Source organism: Triplophysa rosa, unplaced genomic scaffold (assembly GCF_024868665.1).
Source record: "Triplophysa rosa unplaced genomic scaffold, Trosa_1v2 scaffold101_ERROPOS1711261, whole genome shotgun sequence".
Classification (NCBI taxonomy): Eukaryota; Metazoa; Chordata; class Actinopteri; order Cypriniformes; family Nemacheilidae; genus Triplophysa; species Triplophysa rosa.
In genome coordinates, this window is record NW_026633982.1 from 204,533 (window position 1) to 221,987 (window position 17,455).

A 17,455-nucleotide genomic window follows, 5' to 3' on the forward strand; every position below is an offset into this window, starting at 1 on the left:
ACCACAGTAAAACTGACACACAGTACGAGTACAAAATATCACTAAACCAAGTGTTACGCTCTACAGGAATAAACGCAGTAACGAAAAACAGCATTATTTTCAGAAAATGATGTATGGTTCTGGTAATTTAACCTGGTCGTGTCGTGTACCATCAGAGGCACAGAATACAGAAAGTTACACTCTTAGTGTCCTGCACTAAAACAGTGTGTCCATTCAGTTCCAGCTCCTCACATGAATAACTGAATCCTCATTTGCATAACCGAGTCCTAATTGCTCCTGTAGTCTGTCTGTCAGTTTCACTGATGTTGTGTTTGCATGTGTAACACTAAACGCCCGGAACTCATCGCATGGTTTAAAAGAAAAACTCAGTGACCACAAACACGAAAGGATTACTCTATTCGCTGTATGAAACTGTAAAGTTAACATTAACTGTATCGACCTGTTAATGCAAATTGCAGATGAAAAGTAGTTATTGTTACTAATTCTGGCATATTTACATGGTGTATTCTTACAAAACAATGTTCATGAATATGCATTGTCCCTATTAAATAAATCAATAAATTAAAAAATTGTAATAAATTGCATTCTATAACTTGTCTCTATATCGCCATCTATGTTTGAAACATAAAATTGCAGGTAACTTTACATTCATATCTTAACGCATGCGTGTTGAAGTCAAATAAAACTGACATTTTCCACAAAATTGTACCTGAAAGTGCAACTTAAAGTGGAGGTAACATGCTATTTCATGCATTCTGACGTCTTTACACTGTAAAATGTGCTGGCTTCTCAAGCTTAACATGGTCAACTTGTCAAAAAAACAAGTTGAACGTATGACGTAGTATTTCTGTGCTCGATTCACTCTGCCAGGGTTCGATATGGCCCTAAAACTCTATCACGATAATTCTTGGTATTTCTTGCGATAACGATAAAAATGACGATATATCCATAACGCCATCGACCGCTGTTTTTTTGTGTCAAGTGATAGTAGCTGCATGTAGTCTAGACCCTCAGAAAAACAAATATTATCAAAAAGTAAAACTTACCCCAAATCAAACAGCTCCTAAAATATACCTACAGTATTTTTGTAAATATAAAATATAATAGTGAGATTCGACTTCAAAAGGTTGTAGTAAAGAAAAGTTAAATGAACTAAAGCTCAATAAACACATCATGTCATACCTAAAACTGTATATATTCTATTGTTGGGTGGAAACGATCGATCGCATCACGCTGTCAATCACTCTCTCTTGAACTGTGTGAACCTTCTCTTCTCACAGCAACATACACTGAATCGGTCTATGACTCGCGCTACAGAAAGAGAACAGAAAAATGCGGATAAAAGAAATCTAATTAAATAATCCATGCTTTTATACGCTCATAAACGTATTTAAAATAACGTAATACAAACTCGCATTTGTACTGTATGTAAACAGGCAGCAGTGCTGTGCGCGTTGTGTCGCTATGAAAGCACATGTGGGCGCGAGCTGTGCACGGGACGCTCCGTTCATCCTGTATATAACAGGCAAGAAATCATATTAAACAATTTGCGCACGCGCGCATAACATCTAACGAATGTTTAAATAAATACTTTTAGCCAAACTAAATGTTGTGGTGTAACGCATTATGACTATCAACGAATACTTAAACAAATTAAATAAAACGAAAGTGAAACTAAACATTAACTCAGATGCATCTACAGTGCCAATCTAAACGAGATTTAGAGCTCGTCTTTTAGTGCAAACTCTTTCTCAGCTTCACTTCCGCCCTCCGATATACCCGTTTTCGCTTCACATATGAGCTGTGAATGGGTCTCACAAAGAAATACGTCATCAACTAGAATTTATCGTTTATATCGCGGGAAGACTAATTCCTATCGTGTGGGGAATTTCTACCGGTATATCGCAAACGATATAATATCGCCCATCCCTATCGTACAGGTTTCGGAAAGTTTTTTTCCAACACGGATTCCCGTTTCGTAACAAGGGGTCTTAGTCCCTTATTGGACAATTCTCCCGGAAAAGCACACCCAAGCGTCATCCAGTGAGCGAAAGAGCATGCCCACGTGCGAGCGTTAGAGAAAGAGCATGCCCACGTGTCAACCAACCAGCCAGCATTGTTTGTTTGCTCACTGCATTTCGGTGATGAATGTTATATAAACAGTGGATATGATGCTGGATTTGGAGATAGATGGAGCGGTCCCAGCGCTAAAAGATGCCGGACATGAACCGCACGCGGCGGTAAGTCAAACTAAATCATATGTCTGTGTTTTGTTGGCATTCGGCGTGTACGTGCATGATGTAAACAACACAAACTTATAGTGAATCAATGTGATGATGTATTGTGTGCTCGTGCTGTAGTTATTGCTGTAGTAAATTATTATAAGCTTAAAGAGGACATAACTAGGGATTTTTAAGGTCCTACTTTTATGGTTTATGGAGTGTCCAACAACAAGTTTATGTACATAGGTGTAATAACACTATTATTTCATAATAATAGGCAGTTATTCTTACCTTACTTCTCGACTGACTCTCAAATGATTCATTCCGCAATTCATCTGTCTAATCCCCTCCTTTCTGCTAGCCTAGTCTGATGTGATTGGTCCAATGGTCTAGCTACAGTGTTTGGGGGAGAAGAGTGAAGTTTTCGCGCGCAGTCCTAGCAAAACGTAGGCGGGGACTATATGTAGTGACGTAAATCCTCGGCAGTTCGCAAATTCGACTAGGGATGACTCGTTTGTGTGATTCAGAGTCGACTCCCTTTTTCCAAGCCAATAACTTTGTTATTCATTCACCTTCGGATTTACAACTTGGCAGACTGCTTACTTTCAAACACGGCAACATTAAACACTGCATGAAATGTAATTTTCATGATCTCATGTTATGTACTCTTTAACATTATGAATCAGGGTAAGGTAAGGAGACTTTGAATGACAATGAACTTTTGTGTACTTGCTCAGTAACTGATTTCTGTTTATTTTTAACCAAAAAAAAGTGATGGACTGCAGTTTTAAGACCGTCCATTTACAAGAACACATAGTAACATCCATACACATTTACATTTATGCATTTGGCAGACGCTTTTATCCAAAGCGACTTACATTGTATTAAACTATACACTATACATTTGTTTCCAAGTATGTGCAATCCCTGGAATCCCATGACCTTGGCGTTGCGTGCTACACACACCCTTCTAGTGCTAACTAAGCAGGTAGCAGTTTGTTATTTATATTATAAGAATTTATATTATACAGCTCTTTTTCCTTACTGACTACCGATTACCTATGGTGCTTTTCCACTGCATAGTACTACACGGTACAGCTCACTTTTGGGGGGGTTTCCACTGGGTACAGTACCTAGAACCTGATACTTTTTTAGTACCTTAAAGCAACCTTAGAGAACTTTTGCTTATGGTTCCCCCATGTGGTTGATAAGCGCAATTGTTTGTCTGTTATCAGTCTTGTAAATACTGTCGCTGTATATAAGCCTCCCCGTTGCCAACTCAAAACACACATGAATTTGTTGACTAAGCAGAAACCGCTGTTACATCATGTCACTTCATTAACTGTGCATGTACTAAAGCACTTTTTTGGCTCCCGCGGGGTATACTACTGGGCTATACTAATAGCTCAAACTAGACTATGAGGTAGCAGCTGGTTGTTAGCCGTTAGCGCATAGCATGCTAGCTACATAACGCACGTTTGCAGTCAACCAAAACACAACGCATGGACGTGAATGTGTTTAGTAACCAACGAAAATAATTTTCTGAAGTTATATTTTTGGAAACACACTCACGACCAGGTGTTGTGCTTTGTGTAATAGGTGCAATCACTAACTTACACTAAACTCGCTATGGGAATAGTGCCTAGCATAGAAACTATGGATACCGATAACATTAGTCTATGTGCATGAACTAAGGAATCAGCAACTTTTGACCATAAAACATTTATTGAGGTTTGGCAGTCATCGTTTACAAGCATAACACAAAATTTGTGACGAGGCACGAACATGCTACATAAGCTATTGAGACCAGGTGTTTTGTCGAAGTCTGTTCCCCCTATGTTTCCTCCTATTAGAGTTGTTCCTCATAGCGCCCGCCCTCTACACGCTGTTTGCGTAGCGGGCGCTATGAGGACAGACTTCGACAAAACACCGGCAACATTACATCACTTCTAGTCTACCTTACGGTTATAAATTGTGAACCAGTAACGTTAGTGCGCCAATAAACAACCTGAGCACAGCCTAATAACTAATAAGCTCAAAAGTACAGGACAGTAAGAAAAAATGTACATATAAGACTTTCAAATCCAGTAGCAGGAAGGCTAGGTCTCCATCCATTTTGCAACCCATTGCCTCTTGCAGCTCGCACCACCGAGTGCAAGTCCGTCAGATATTGATTCATGTTCAGGCTCGTGTCCGATCACTCGCTCCATTTTCCTCTGTTTTTTTGCTGGCTCTGCCATGATGATGGTTTGGAGACTTGCATTGCGTTTCGCCTTATTGTTAGCTGTTGGATAACTTCACCCAGGCTACGAGTAAAACGTGACGTATGCCGTAAAGCAGGTGATTGGGCGGGGCTTGTGAACCAAAGTTTGTGGCTTGTACACCAAAGTTACAAGTGTGATTTCAGCCGATAGAGGTCTGCTTGGGTAGAAGCGGCAGTAAAATTCGTCCAGCTAAAAGGTGTCCTACCACTAAAATAATTTTAGAGAGATTATTTTAAGGTAAAAAAAACTCTAGTGTTGCCTCAATACGTAATATTGGCATTTCGTTAAATTCTTTGTGACAGTAATATAGAGATTGAGACCCTTAACGCAATGTTAAATGCTACATTAACTTACCCTCGTGTATTTTGTTTTGCTGCCATCCGCCATCGATATGCTCCATTACTCATGTGTTGTGCATGTGTTTATGTCACGTTCACAATGATGCTACGGCAGCAGAGGTGGCGCAACTATGACGATAAGATTATAATCCCCACTAGGCATGGGACGAATACCGGTTTCAAGGTATACCGCAGTTGAGAAAAGTCACGGTTTTAAAACCACTAAAAGTTTCTGTTATACCGTTCCAAATGTATAAGCTGTTTTGTGCAGGAATTCATCAGGTTCTGTGCTATATTTTGTTTATGCTTAATTAGTTGTTTGCTCATCTGCATTTAATTAATTTATGTATATGTATATATGCATGTATGAATGCATGTAAGTTTAATTACTGGAAATGCATTTAAAAGAAGACTAGAAAGGGGTGCAATGCTTTCAAAATGTTGGGGAAGCACTGATTTACTGACATACTATTCATGTTTACTACGGTTCCAAATATTTTGCGTTGCTTAAAAATCAAATCTATTGTGTTCAATGTTTTTTACTCAGACATTTAAAATAACACATTTTAAAGCTGCAACCGCAATACCACGAAACCGTGATAGTTTGTCTTAAGGTTACCATACCGGCCCATGCCTAATCCCTACCCACTTTGAAGTGGTACTAAACTGCTGTGGAAAAGCAAACTGAGCCGAAGTGAGTCTGTTTCGTCTGTTCACTTAAGACATAACCTACTATGTTTGTTAAGATTAGGGCTGTCACGATTATGAAATTTGGCTGACGATTAATTGTCTAATAAATCATTGCGATTATGACGATTAATTGTCTGTTTTAGAGCTTTGACTTTTAATTCTCATACATTTTTTATTCAGCTTTGAAACGACCATATTGTTCTGAATATAAAGACTATGTTCTTTTTCTTGGAAATACATCGGAAAAAATTGGGTCATCATACTGAAGGTTTAGGTTTTTACCTGTCAATAATAATACAACCGCCAAATACTTGTAAATGAAGTAAATTGATCAGGAGTGAATTGAAGCCACCATTAAAATGCTATCAATCATAGAAAAGCTTCTAGTCTGTTTTTTTCTCACTTGCAAGACTAGAATAAAAGTTTACTTCTATGTTAATGAGATTTTGGTAGACTGGTTTTCACACTGAAATAATATTAAATTGTACTGCAGGTTATTTTTATGGTATATGCTTTAGTTTTTTTTAAAGTGATTGTGTTGTGGTGGTACATTTTACAAGTATTACCATGCTTTAGTTACAATATATATAATAAAATATGCAATATGCAGATGCACTACAGCTCCCCCTAGTGTCTTCTATAGAGATGTGCAATAATTGCGATGATCTGAAACCATCGCGATGAGGTCAAACAATCGCAATGAGACGATTATTTAATAATCGTGACAGCCCTAGTTAAGATACTCGACAAGAGGGGCATGTTGACCTACTTCGTGTGTGAATTTGTCCGTTTAAGTGCTTCAAAGACAACTCAATATTTGCGCCATGTCTGAGACTTTCCTTATGCGCGGTTCGGATCTTCTCACAGCGCGCAAGCGAGTTTTCTTGTGCATCATCTTGCACTTAAATGTTTAAATTGGCAAGGCTTGAATGAGTGTAGTTTAAACAGCAACATGTGCTGTTCAGGTCTCACCTGCACTCGCGCGCTCACAACACCCGAGTGATGAAAGCATAAATGACTGTACAGCATACGTCAATCCTATTGAAATTTGTCTACGTTATTTGATTTGTTGTAGGTATTAAATGTGTATCCATCGACAAACATACATTAGCTGAACTTTGTCTGTTTTACGCATTATAATTTTTAACGAACCACATTATAAATGCATCGTCAGATTTAAGATGAGCCAAATGCGTTGGACCGCGTGCCAAACCGTTGGTGGAGAACCGTGCGGTTCAAATTTTTACCGAGAACCGTTACACCACTAGTAATTTTCCTTATGGCAGTGAAACTATGCAGTTTATACATTTCAGAAAAGGTTTCGAATAGCTAATCGGGACCAAGGGACGACTGCCCATTAAAAAAACACATGCTCTAATCATATAAAGCCAAGATAAAAACCTTACCTCTGTTAACACAATATACACAATACACATGTTGACTCAAATACTTGTTGACCGGACGCGACAGCGACCCTGAAGCAAGGCTACCGTGATACCGCAAGACGCTAAACCTCATCAAATATAGCAATGTGAAGATGTGAAACAGATGAAACGTAAATAAAGCATGTGCATCATGTAGAACTAAAAAAGAAAGACTGTCTTTGTACATTCAAGAAGCCTTTAGCTGCGGTGATCATTTCACTCCTGCAACACTTTAAACAGGCCGGAGTTAAGAAAGAGCGAGAGAAACACAGATAGAGAGAGAGAGACCTTTAAACACAGCTACTAAATCAACTGTACTCTACAAACACCAACCTTCCATGCAAGCCCTGATGTCTGAAGAATTTTTATGACGGTCTATATTAGTTGTTGACTGGAATACTTATCAGGTTCAAACAACAAAACAATAAAGCAATAAGGCACCCGAGGCCGTGCGTTACAGTGATTTGACCAAGGATGGCATAAACCACCTTATATGTGATAAAATCTCTATCACACACACATTCTTTTAAAAATGTCTACAAGAACAGTTTATAATACTGATACAATAAGATTTAGAAAATATGACTTGTGCACATCCCCAATACAATACGCTGAAAACATCAAGTGTGATACAATGATAGAACACAAAAAACAACTTTCTTAGAGTCATTAATAATCTGCAGGGCCCGTATTCATGAAAAATCTTAGCGCAAAGAGTTGCTCCTAGTGACAAAATTCTAAGAAAATTCCTAGAAATGTGGGCGTTTCCCCTTAAAATTACAGAAAAGACTCTAGTAAAGAAAAAATAAATTCATAAAGCATCTTAACCCTTAAAAGAGCTCTTAAAGGTGCCATGAATTAAAATCACAATTTTAACCCGAGCTTTTGTTATATAAGAGGGAATCGTATTCACATGAACATTATGTAAGTGTCAAAACTGAAAACGCCCTTGTTACTGAGATTGCATCTGTTATTGACACCAGGCCCAGCGAACGGCAGGTTCTGGAATGCACCTATCTATGACGACATTGATAGGTTGAACCCCACCTCCAAAGAAAAATATCAACGACTACTTCTCCAGCCCCGCCCACTGGTTCACGCATGACAGAACCAGTGGCGCGGAACCAGATAGAGCTAGCAAGCAATAAACAAACATGTCGTTAAAGATAGCTAAATATTGTGCCATCCCAGGTTGTGTAAGAATACAGTCACTGCATAACCTTCCTTCGGATTCTGATATTAGGAATGCAGGGTTAAAGTTTATTTTTAAAGACGTTCCAGCTCATGTGGGAAAAACATGGAAGGTTTGTTCGTTTCATTTCTCCAAGGATTCCTTCGTGAACAAGGCACTGAATTTGTGGAGACTGGAGAGACTAAAATTAAAAAGCAGTGCTGTGCCGTCCATATTGGATCCGATATTGGCGCAGCAATCTTATGTGAGTAAAACATTTTTGTACTATGCGTCACTATTGCTTTGTTATTGATCTATGCAGAGGCTGTCTGTGATCTTAAGCCTGTGCGAATCGGGATCTCTGTGATTTGGCGGGCTCATATATCATTTTTCAAGGTTTTATCCACCGTTTGCGAATAATGGAGGCTGTTTGAAGTGTTTTGGTATTATTTCGGGTGCTGGGTGATATCCATAAGTTACCGGGAGTCTCCTGTTTGTTTATTTATCATGGAAACTCGTAACATTTGAGACCCGCGATCGCGGTGATCTTTTGCCCGGTTCGCGATCACGGGTCTCAAATGCTGACAGGTACGGTCATATATCATTAAACGCAATACAACTATAGGCTATACAAACAAAGCCTTGCCATCACATCCGCGAATGCGTCACATGAAATACTGATGTGGGGAGGTAATTTATAAATCACAGGAGGTCTCCAGATAATACTAATGCCCTGCGAAAACTGTGAATGGTGCTAATGTGTAACCTAACGTTACGTCTCGAACCAAATTCACAGAAGGCTCCAACTACGCAAACTGCTATCCAATCAAAGCGGTGGGTGTTTACTTATAAAGTCTTCAATGCGGCACGCCCATTAAAACCGAGTGTTTTCAGAGCTGGCCTCAAAACCTGGGTAGAAAATAGCCTATTACTTATTGATTTTGATGATTTTTAATGTAAAAACCACGCGAAAGCAATTTCAAACTAATGACCCTAAACTTAAAAGCGCTCTTTTTTTTGTCTTGGCCAAGCAACCAATCACAGTCTTCAAAAGACATAGCAACGGGGTCAGCCCCGCCTCCTCACTAAGATAAAAGTTTTTGTCTTTTCCTTGCTCAGAGTTGCTCTCAGATTTATCCTGAATCACGTTTAAGCTAAGACTCCTACGTCGAAGTTTTTAAGATAAATTAAGAGCTTTCTTAGAGGATTAAAAGCCAGCGAAACCACTGTCTTTTATTTCAATGCGCATCTGCCCAGCTTTTCAATCCAAACAGGTTGTTTAATGGAGACAGAGACACTTGAAAGACCTTTTAGGCATTTTGGGTGGAGCAGAGAGGCAAGTCTTAGCCGGTCACAGGGCGTTTTGCATTTGTTGGGGAGTAATTTCACGTCTGTCACTGTTAAGGGGTATGACTGAGGAATAATCACACACACCTTGTTTGACGTGACGTGAAATTGGGTAACGTTGTCATGAAACTCGATGGGGTTTGAACGGGAGATAAAGAAGATTTAAAACACATTGGTTTAGTAATCATGAGTGAACTTCAGCCTGTCTGTGAATATCCACCCACATGCAATAGAAATTCTGCAGTTAAAACGTCACTTTACTATCAAAGACTGAAAGAACATTCACTACACACATACATTTTATACATAGAAAATGTATAAGATTCAAATGTATTTATTCTACTTGCACCATCATACAGATGCCATCTAAGCTGACATACATAGTCTAAAAACACTATTTTAATTTCATATGGACTTTAACTGTGTTTAAGAAATTGCTGAACTCAAGCACACGCCCATTCTCCGAACCCCCGCCCTCCAAAGCCATATCAGCAAACCGGACGTTAGCAATCCCTACTATAAAATGACTGACAGATAGAAAACTACTTGTTGGCTTTTCAGTTAACTTTCATTGCCGTTTACAAAGCCTAATGCCGTCACAGACACTAATGTGATCTGCGGTGATGCGTGTCAGGTAATAGGGTCGATGCATTTTTAAATATATTGCTTTCGAAATGTACAGTGTCCGTGCACTCGTGTCAAATAAATGTCTCGTTTATGGTCTCTCTCACAGACTGTGTAAAATGTGGAGTTCGGGGCTCGAGTGGGTTAATCATTGACTCTCGGTTTTTCTCCTGACCAAACTTTGACCTCCAAACTCTGTAAAACCGTCCCCAGCTCGAATACACCTTGTCCCGCTGAGAAACGCTGTTGTGCCCCAAAGGGCACACACCCAAAAAATGTCATTCAACCCTGAAGCATTCCTCTATGTTCCTCAATCACATTCACGCGTGTATTAAACACCAGGGCACATTCATAAATATTGCTGCTAAAACACAGCAGACTCAAATGAAAGGATTTTTCTTCTTTTATCTTTTTTAAGGTTATCTTACACCCACAGAACTGCAGATAAACTCCAGAAACATTATTTCAGTGGCTATTTTAGGCTCTAAAATCTACAGCCATTTTAAATCCGGATGTCTGCTGACCGTAATGAAACTGAGACGAAGAAAATAACCAGTAGCGAATGAAACTGGCGCTAGTAAAACAGGTTCAGCCGTTACAATGTGTCTCTCTCACGCACGCACTAGTCTGAAACATTGTAACGTGCGCTTCCGTTTAAACACACACTCACTAACACACACACGCTCACTAACACACACACGCTCACTAACACACACACGCTCACTAACACACACACGCTCACTAACACACACACACACGCACACACACACACAAACAATGCCCAACTAGTAATAAATCACACAATGCATACTGCAAAATACAATTAAGACAAATCTCTAATCCTTTCCACCCGGGCTCCTCTAACCCCTCACAGGCCCCTGCGGCGATCCGCGATCTTTCCAGAATCCCCAAACCCGTCCGAACACTTACCTTCCTTTGCTGTCTCTCCCAGGCCGGGTCGAGCAGCAGGTCTCGGTCCCAGTCGTTCTCTTGCTCCATGTAGGTCTGTTGCCCGCCCGACGAATATTGGACTGGATTATTAGTAGCGGCGTGATAATCTACCATGTCAGAAACCTGAGTGCACCTCAAGGATTCTTCCTGAAAGGAAAACGAACCGAAAAACTTGTGCGCGTCGCCTTCGAAGCCTTTTGTCGCTCGGTGTGAAGTATGCTATCCGCTGCGTGGACTGACAGTATCCCCGCCGAGAGTGCGTTCTCCACCCGTCTGACAAAAATGGAGTAGGAGAGGGACGCGCCGCTCCCACTGAGGAGGAGGTAGGCCTAGAGACTCATGAATATTTAATTAACGTCGTAATTTATTCATGAGATATCCGATCGTAGCTCCGCCCACCGAACGGCTGGGATGGTGTCGTTATATTTTGAAAATATCAAATATGAAAATGTTTACGGTGAGGTCTGAAAGAACACATTGGAAATCTGAGATTTAAAATAATAATCAAATAATCAACATTTTAATATATGACAAATTAAAACCTGTAGCTCAGAAAATATTTTTGCCTATATATTAAATGACAACAAATGACATTATTTTATATGCATTTGAAAATATGTAAAATAATAATTGTTAATATATTTCAATATAAGTTTAAATTAACTAAAATTATTATATATGAATATTTGTTCATTATTATTACTGTTGTTCATTGTTATTTAGTTATACTTAGTTAGTAATTAAAACAAGACATTTGTTTGTTTTTGTCATGTTAATCAGTGTAACATATCTTCTGTTCTTACACACGCAGGCACACACATACACACGCACACTGACAAACAGGAAGAGTTCATCTATTATTTATGCACTTTCCACCAAACACTCACCAGCCACTTGCATTGTTTCTTTAACTTTGGTCTAAATGTCACACTTTTAGGTTTAATAACACGCATAGATTTTTGACAATGCACAAACACGGATGGCTTGATTTTATTGTGGTTTGAAAGGGACGGACTCTGAGCCAGATATAAGATGCTTAATCCTAACATTAAAATTTCATGGTGTCTGTCAGACGGAACGTGAAGTGGGTCAGCATCAGTCAGATGGGCGCAGTGAGCATATTCTGTTTACATTGTTTTTATTTAACAACAAACCTAAGAATAGAACCTCTGGGTCATTTTCTCATAATAAACACATGCTGAATTATTTATTAGATGGTTATTTATAGAGAACCTATTATATTATCTGTTGATCTAAATGCAAATGTTTTAGTGATTTATTGTTTTGCAATTCAAACTAGCAGCGATGCTTACAATCACAACATGGATATTTTACAGATCCAATGCTTACAGACAATTCAAGAACTGCATAGTTTTCAAGATGTTTTATTGTTTGTCATCATTTTCAGTCATATATGCTGTGAAAATGGATTCAGAACAGGCCACCGGCACAGACGAGGAGGGAAACGTTATGAAATAAATCACAATTGTGTAAATGGCATGAATTAGAAACATTTGGTTAAATCTGAAGCAATAAAAACTGATGTCAACATGCAGAAACGAGAAATGTTAAGGACGCCTAATTTTCATAGTAAAATGATTCAGTGAAGCACATTCATGACGTGTCTTTCATCTTCTGTGTGATATACTGTAGACCCTGACATGTAAACTAAGGTTAATAGTCGGACTCTTCGGGGGGCTGGAACAAGAACAGATGAAGATGTTGTGAACAGTAGCTCCACACGAGATCCCACAGCTGGTATGAGTTCAGTTGTACATGGTCATAGTCAAGAACTACAAATTAAAAGGAAAGATATCATGAATATTTTAAAGATCACATTTTACATACGATACATCTGTTCTGCTTCAAAACTCAATGTTGTCATGTCACACAATCACTTATGAAGAATTATAGGGGCTGGATTACACACATCAAAGAGCTTTAAAGGATGAAATATTGAGTTTTTAACCTGATGGCATTTGATTGTAATCATTCCCACCCCCACGATATCAAAGGACCGAAAATTACCTGAAAAAGACAAACAAAACACAGTATATACAGCGGCCACATAAATGGAATCCTAATTTTAAACAGTATATCATTTGTTTGTATTATTTGAAATTTGTGTTGAAATATTTGACACTTTGTATAATATATGACAGAAGTTGGATGTATGCTTTGAACAGTATGTTCTGTAGCTATGTATATTTGTTAAATTTTGGCACATTACGTCTAACAAAAACATCTTTACAGTTGTGCAGTTAGTGCTTACTGTGATGTGTGTTTGTTCTCTTACTGATCATGCAGTCCAGTTTGAGGAGCTGGGGCCCGTATCAATAAGGAGGTTAAACCAACCCTAGGTTAAACCTTGAACTCAGAGTTGGTTTACTTAGAAATGAGAAACTTTGAGTTTTTGGTTTCAGAACAGCTGATTTGAGTTAGTTCAATTTACTCTGGGTAGGCTTACCCTGGGTTAAGCATGTGCACCACGAATATAAAAAGACATCATCAATGGAGCTCCGATATTATGATTCACCATGGCAACGGCACCAAAAAAAGCAACATGGCGGCAGACAGCACTTGAGAGTGAGGCACACTTTACGCTCTGCATACAGTGGATTTACTGATGTCCTGAAAATGACTTAAGTTTAAATTAATAAATAGATAAATGTACCAATAAACAAACAACTTAATCATTAAATGAATGAAACAGAAATAATAAAAAAAATCGTATGTTCTCACTCGCCATGACTGCTCTAGTTACGCAAATGAGACGACATGGTGTATAGGACACCTGTAGGGCATCAGACTCTCGGGCAAAATTAGACTGATCGTCGGTTCGAACCCTGCTCTGAACAGATTTCAGTTATAATGGCTGCACGTCTAAATTACTTGTTTATTACCTTTATCGCTTCATGTCTGCATGTATGTCTGTATTTATTAATTTCTTTATTCATGCACTTTATTTACACACTTATTACGTCATTTCTCATCGTCTGTAGAAAATGATGTAATACACGTACGGTGGCTGATGTTATTGATGTAAGGATGGATGAGATATATTTTGATATATCTAATTCACTGTAAAGAAAAGCGGTACAGTTTTAATAAAAATGCAAAGGGAAATGACAAAATTCCACTCGGGTCCTAAATTGCTGAAATCAAGGTACATCCCAATGAATTAATGCAGCCTCTTCATGAATCCTCTATAAAAGCGCATATGACATATAAGTCACTGAGATGGTCTCTGTGTGATCAAAATGTGTGCCATGAATGACTGTATTAATGAATGAATGAATGAGTTACACCACTTGCACTTTAAAAGGGGGATGAGATCAAAATAAACTCTGGGTTTACCAAAGAAAACCTGGTTAGGTTAGAGTAAGTTACTATGGTTACTGACTCTGAGTATAAGTTACCTCTCCTTTAGAAACGTGCTTGAGTTACCCCGCTTTCTCGGGTTTGACATACCTCACATTCTGAAACGGAAAACCCTCATTTCAGGGTCAATATACTCAGAGTTTTCACTAAACCTCCTTTCTGAAACGGGCCCCAGGAAGAGAAATCCTGGGAAATTGATGGTCAGATCTGGCTCTGTGTAACGCAGGCTGATCAGCTGCGGTACGAAATCATCCACCTTTATGCCTAGACCAGAGCAGACGATCACAGAAAAACACAACACATGAATGAACCGACGTCTGACAGCTGGGTGTGTTAACTCAAAAACAAAACAGATTCACTAGCCTGATATCATTGTATGATGATACCCATCACTTCATGTGAAATTCTGAAGAAATTAACTGTTATGTCATTGTGTGTGTGTGGACAAAGGGTGTGTGTGTGTGTACATTTATATGAATGTGTCAGTTTCACCTGCTGCTGTCAGAGCCTGTGTGATTTCTTGGTACTCCAGTGTGTGATTCTTGTTTTTGTCGAATGTCATGAAAATACCCTAGAAAACAAACAGACGGGTGCAACCATCATTTGCTCTAAAGCTCTCTAAAGCCATCTCAATGTATATGCTTCTTTATGACTGTTGACAGATGATTCAAATGAAAATGTCTTTTTTATATACAGTATATAATATGAAGTAATGTGTAGTTTATTTCTTTCTCCATCAGGTCACAGCAGAGCAGCAGGTCAGAGGTCAAAGGTGAAGCAATGGTTTTGGGTTTACTCAACACACAACATCACAGCCTTTAACAATCCTAAGCAAAACCCAATTACTTTATTTCTCCAAACAGAGAGAAATAACTGTCTGAGTTTTTCCCACAATGCCTGGAATTCCATCCAGTCAAGGTGATCCGTTCCTTTGCTCTGATTGGTGCAGTAAAGGTGACATACCGATCTCCACCCAATCTGTTCAAAAGCACCATAAACCAGCACACCCACACTCACACGCCTCACGCAACTGAGATAAGACACTGGCTATATTCCAAATGCATTACCACACAGTATCAAATATTGCTTACTACCCTTTATCACAATAATGTGAATGTGTTGAGGAACAATTAGCACGTCACATTATTAAGCTATGTTGTATTTAAACAGATGGTTGACCTAAAAATAAAACTACTTACCCCAATGCCATTTCAAACCTGTTTGACTTTCTGTCTTATACAGAATACAAAAGAAAATATTTTGAAGAATGTTGATCACCAAACAACATTGAGCGCGTTTACATGCACATGTCTTACACGATTATGCTTAATAAGCTGATAACAAGTAAGGTCATGTAATCGTGTAAAACGGTTTTCTTTTATCGGGGAAAGGTCATAAACGGCTTAAGCAAAAACCGATCGGCTGAGGTAGTTTTTTGCCCATTACTCCGATTTCGCGCTGCATGTAAACGCCTTTACCGGTTTTCTCTCAGTTTTGTTTATGTGCGCATTTCTGAAAGGGCAGCAGTAAAAGTCCCAAACGGAAGTAATAGTAAAATAACCTCTAAAAGTCCGCTCTCGAATCATGCAGTTGATGTAGAAACGTCAAAATGAAGAACTATTGTTGCATATGCAGGTACTGCGGACATGAGAAGAGATATAAAAATACAGGTTCTGACCGTTTTCCCACTGCATTTTAATTACAACAACAAACTATCGATGATGACGTCACTGCACACGAGAAACCCGGCAAGTCTCAAACTTCCGTGTAAGTTTTCTGCGTAGCCGGTTTATAACTATGCATGTAAACACGTGAAAACAGGTTTCTTTTTAAGCTGATTTTTGATAGATATGTGTTTATTTTGTGCATGTAAACGTACTCGTTGACTTCTAACATATGGGCACAAAACCATTTCTCAAAATCTATTCTTTTGTGTTTTACAGAAGAAAGAGTCATATACAGGTTTTGAACAACATGAGGGTGAATGAACGATAACAGAATTTGTTTAGGTACACTATCCCTTTAAATCTATAACAAGTTTAAATTGAGGAAGCAAACCTAATTATTAACTGTGAAAATCAACACTACGCTGTCAAGTACACTTGGACATAGCGTGCAGGATACGTCCATGAGCACCACAAAGCTCTTGCAGATCTCCAAACTCAATTTCTTCTCACTGCCTGCAAAGACTGACCCAAAAGAAAAAAGAGACTGTCACAAAACTTCCTCACTGGTTAGCGCTTCACGTCCTGTGAAGTTTTCATCAGTTATCGCTAAACAAACGCTTGCATTAACTGTAAGCAGAACTGTAAACCTGACTTCTCTCGCCAACGGCTTCATGCGTTAACATGCAAATCTGGTGAAAAGCATTACAGAGATGAAAAACACATTAAAAAAGTGTTCAATGAAAACATGTTCTCACCTCCATTTGCGATGGCTTCCGTCAGCAGATTATACAAATCCAGTGGCCTACAGAAAAATCCCCACAGACACACATGTACAAACCATAAACACTGTAAATATACACATGCAACATGCAGATGAGTAACATGTTTTTACCTTCGTACAGTGTTTCATGAAGAGATCTTTAGCTTCAGTAATAGACCTGAACAGACGTGGACACAATGGCTACATACAATTTTTTTTGAATGAAACGGGTGTATGATAAAAATAAATCATCAAAACGGTAATGCCATATGAATTTTGACATTTTTACCACAGAGAGTGAGATTTCATCTGTTAAAGGCTTCTCGACAGGCCTGGAAACACACATTCATCAACATATAGGTAAAGTGAATGTGAAGTGTGTTTTTGATGTCGTAACATGAAGAAGCAACAATAACTAAACCATTAGAAACATCAGAAATCAAAGCACACATTTTCATTTACACCCTCATGGAAAATGTTATTGCTCAGATGTTGCTCTTTCATAGCTCAGGAGATTTGATTAGTTAGTTATCTGTCAGGATCGTGGTGCAGAGAACCCAGATGCAGGCAGGCGGTGGGTAAGGGGTTAACAAAAATACTTTATTATACAAAAACA

The 17,455-nt window shown here is 38.7% G+C and overlaps 1 protein-coding gene and 1 long non-coding RNA gene across 5 annotated transcripts in view; both read right to left on the reverse strand.

Annotated features, from left to right (window-relative positions):
• Positions 1–11,328, reverse strand: part of actn4 (actinin, alpha 4) — a 46,195-nt gene extending 34,867 nt beyond the window's left edge. For all 4 annotated transcript variants that reach the window (XM_057326539.1, XM_057326537.1, XM_057326538.1 and 1 more), the window contains exon 1: positions 11,011–11,328. In XM_057326539.1, the coding sequence (XP_057182522.1) occupies positions 11,011–11,145 (135 nt within the window). In that variant the 5' untranslated portion in view covers positions 11,146–11,328. The remainder of the gene's footprint in view (positions 1–11,010) is intronic.
• A 1,126-nt stretch (positions 11,329–12,454) lies between these two features.
• Positions 12,455–16,977, reverse strand: LOC130549344 (uncharacterized). The gene is made up of 5 exons (XR_008962168.1): positions 16,835–16,977; positions 14,905–14,983; positions 13,328–14,676; positions 13,001–13,059; positions 12,455–12,824 (listed from the first exon to the last, which is right to left on the reverse strand). It is a non-coding gene; the product is annotated as an uncharacterized LOC130549344 (long non-coding RNA).
• Positions 16,978–17,455: the final 478 nt, after the last annotated feature.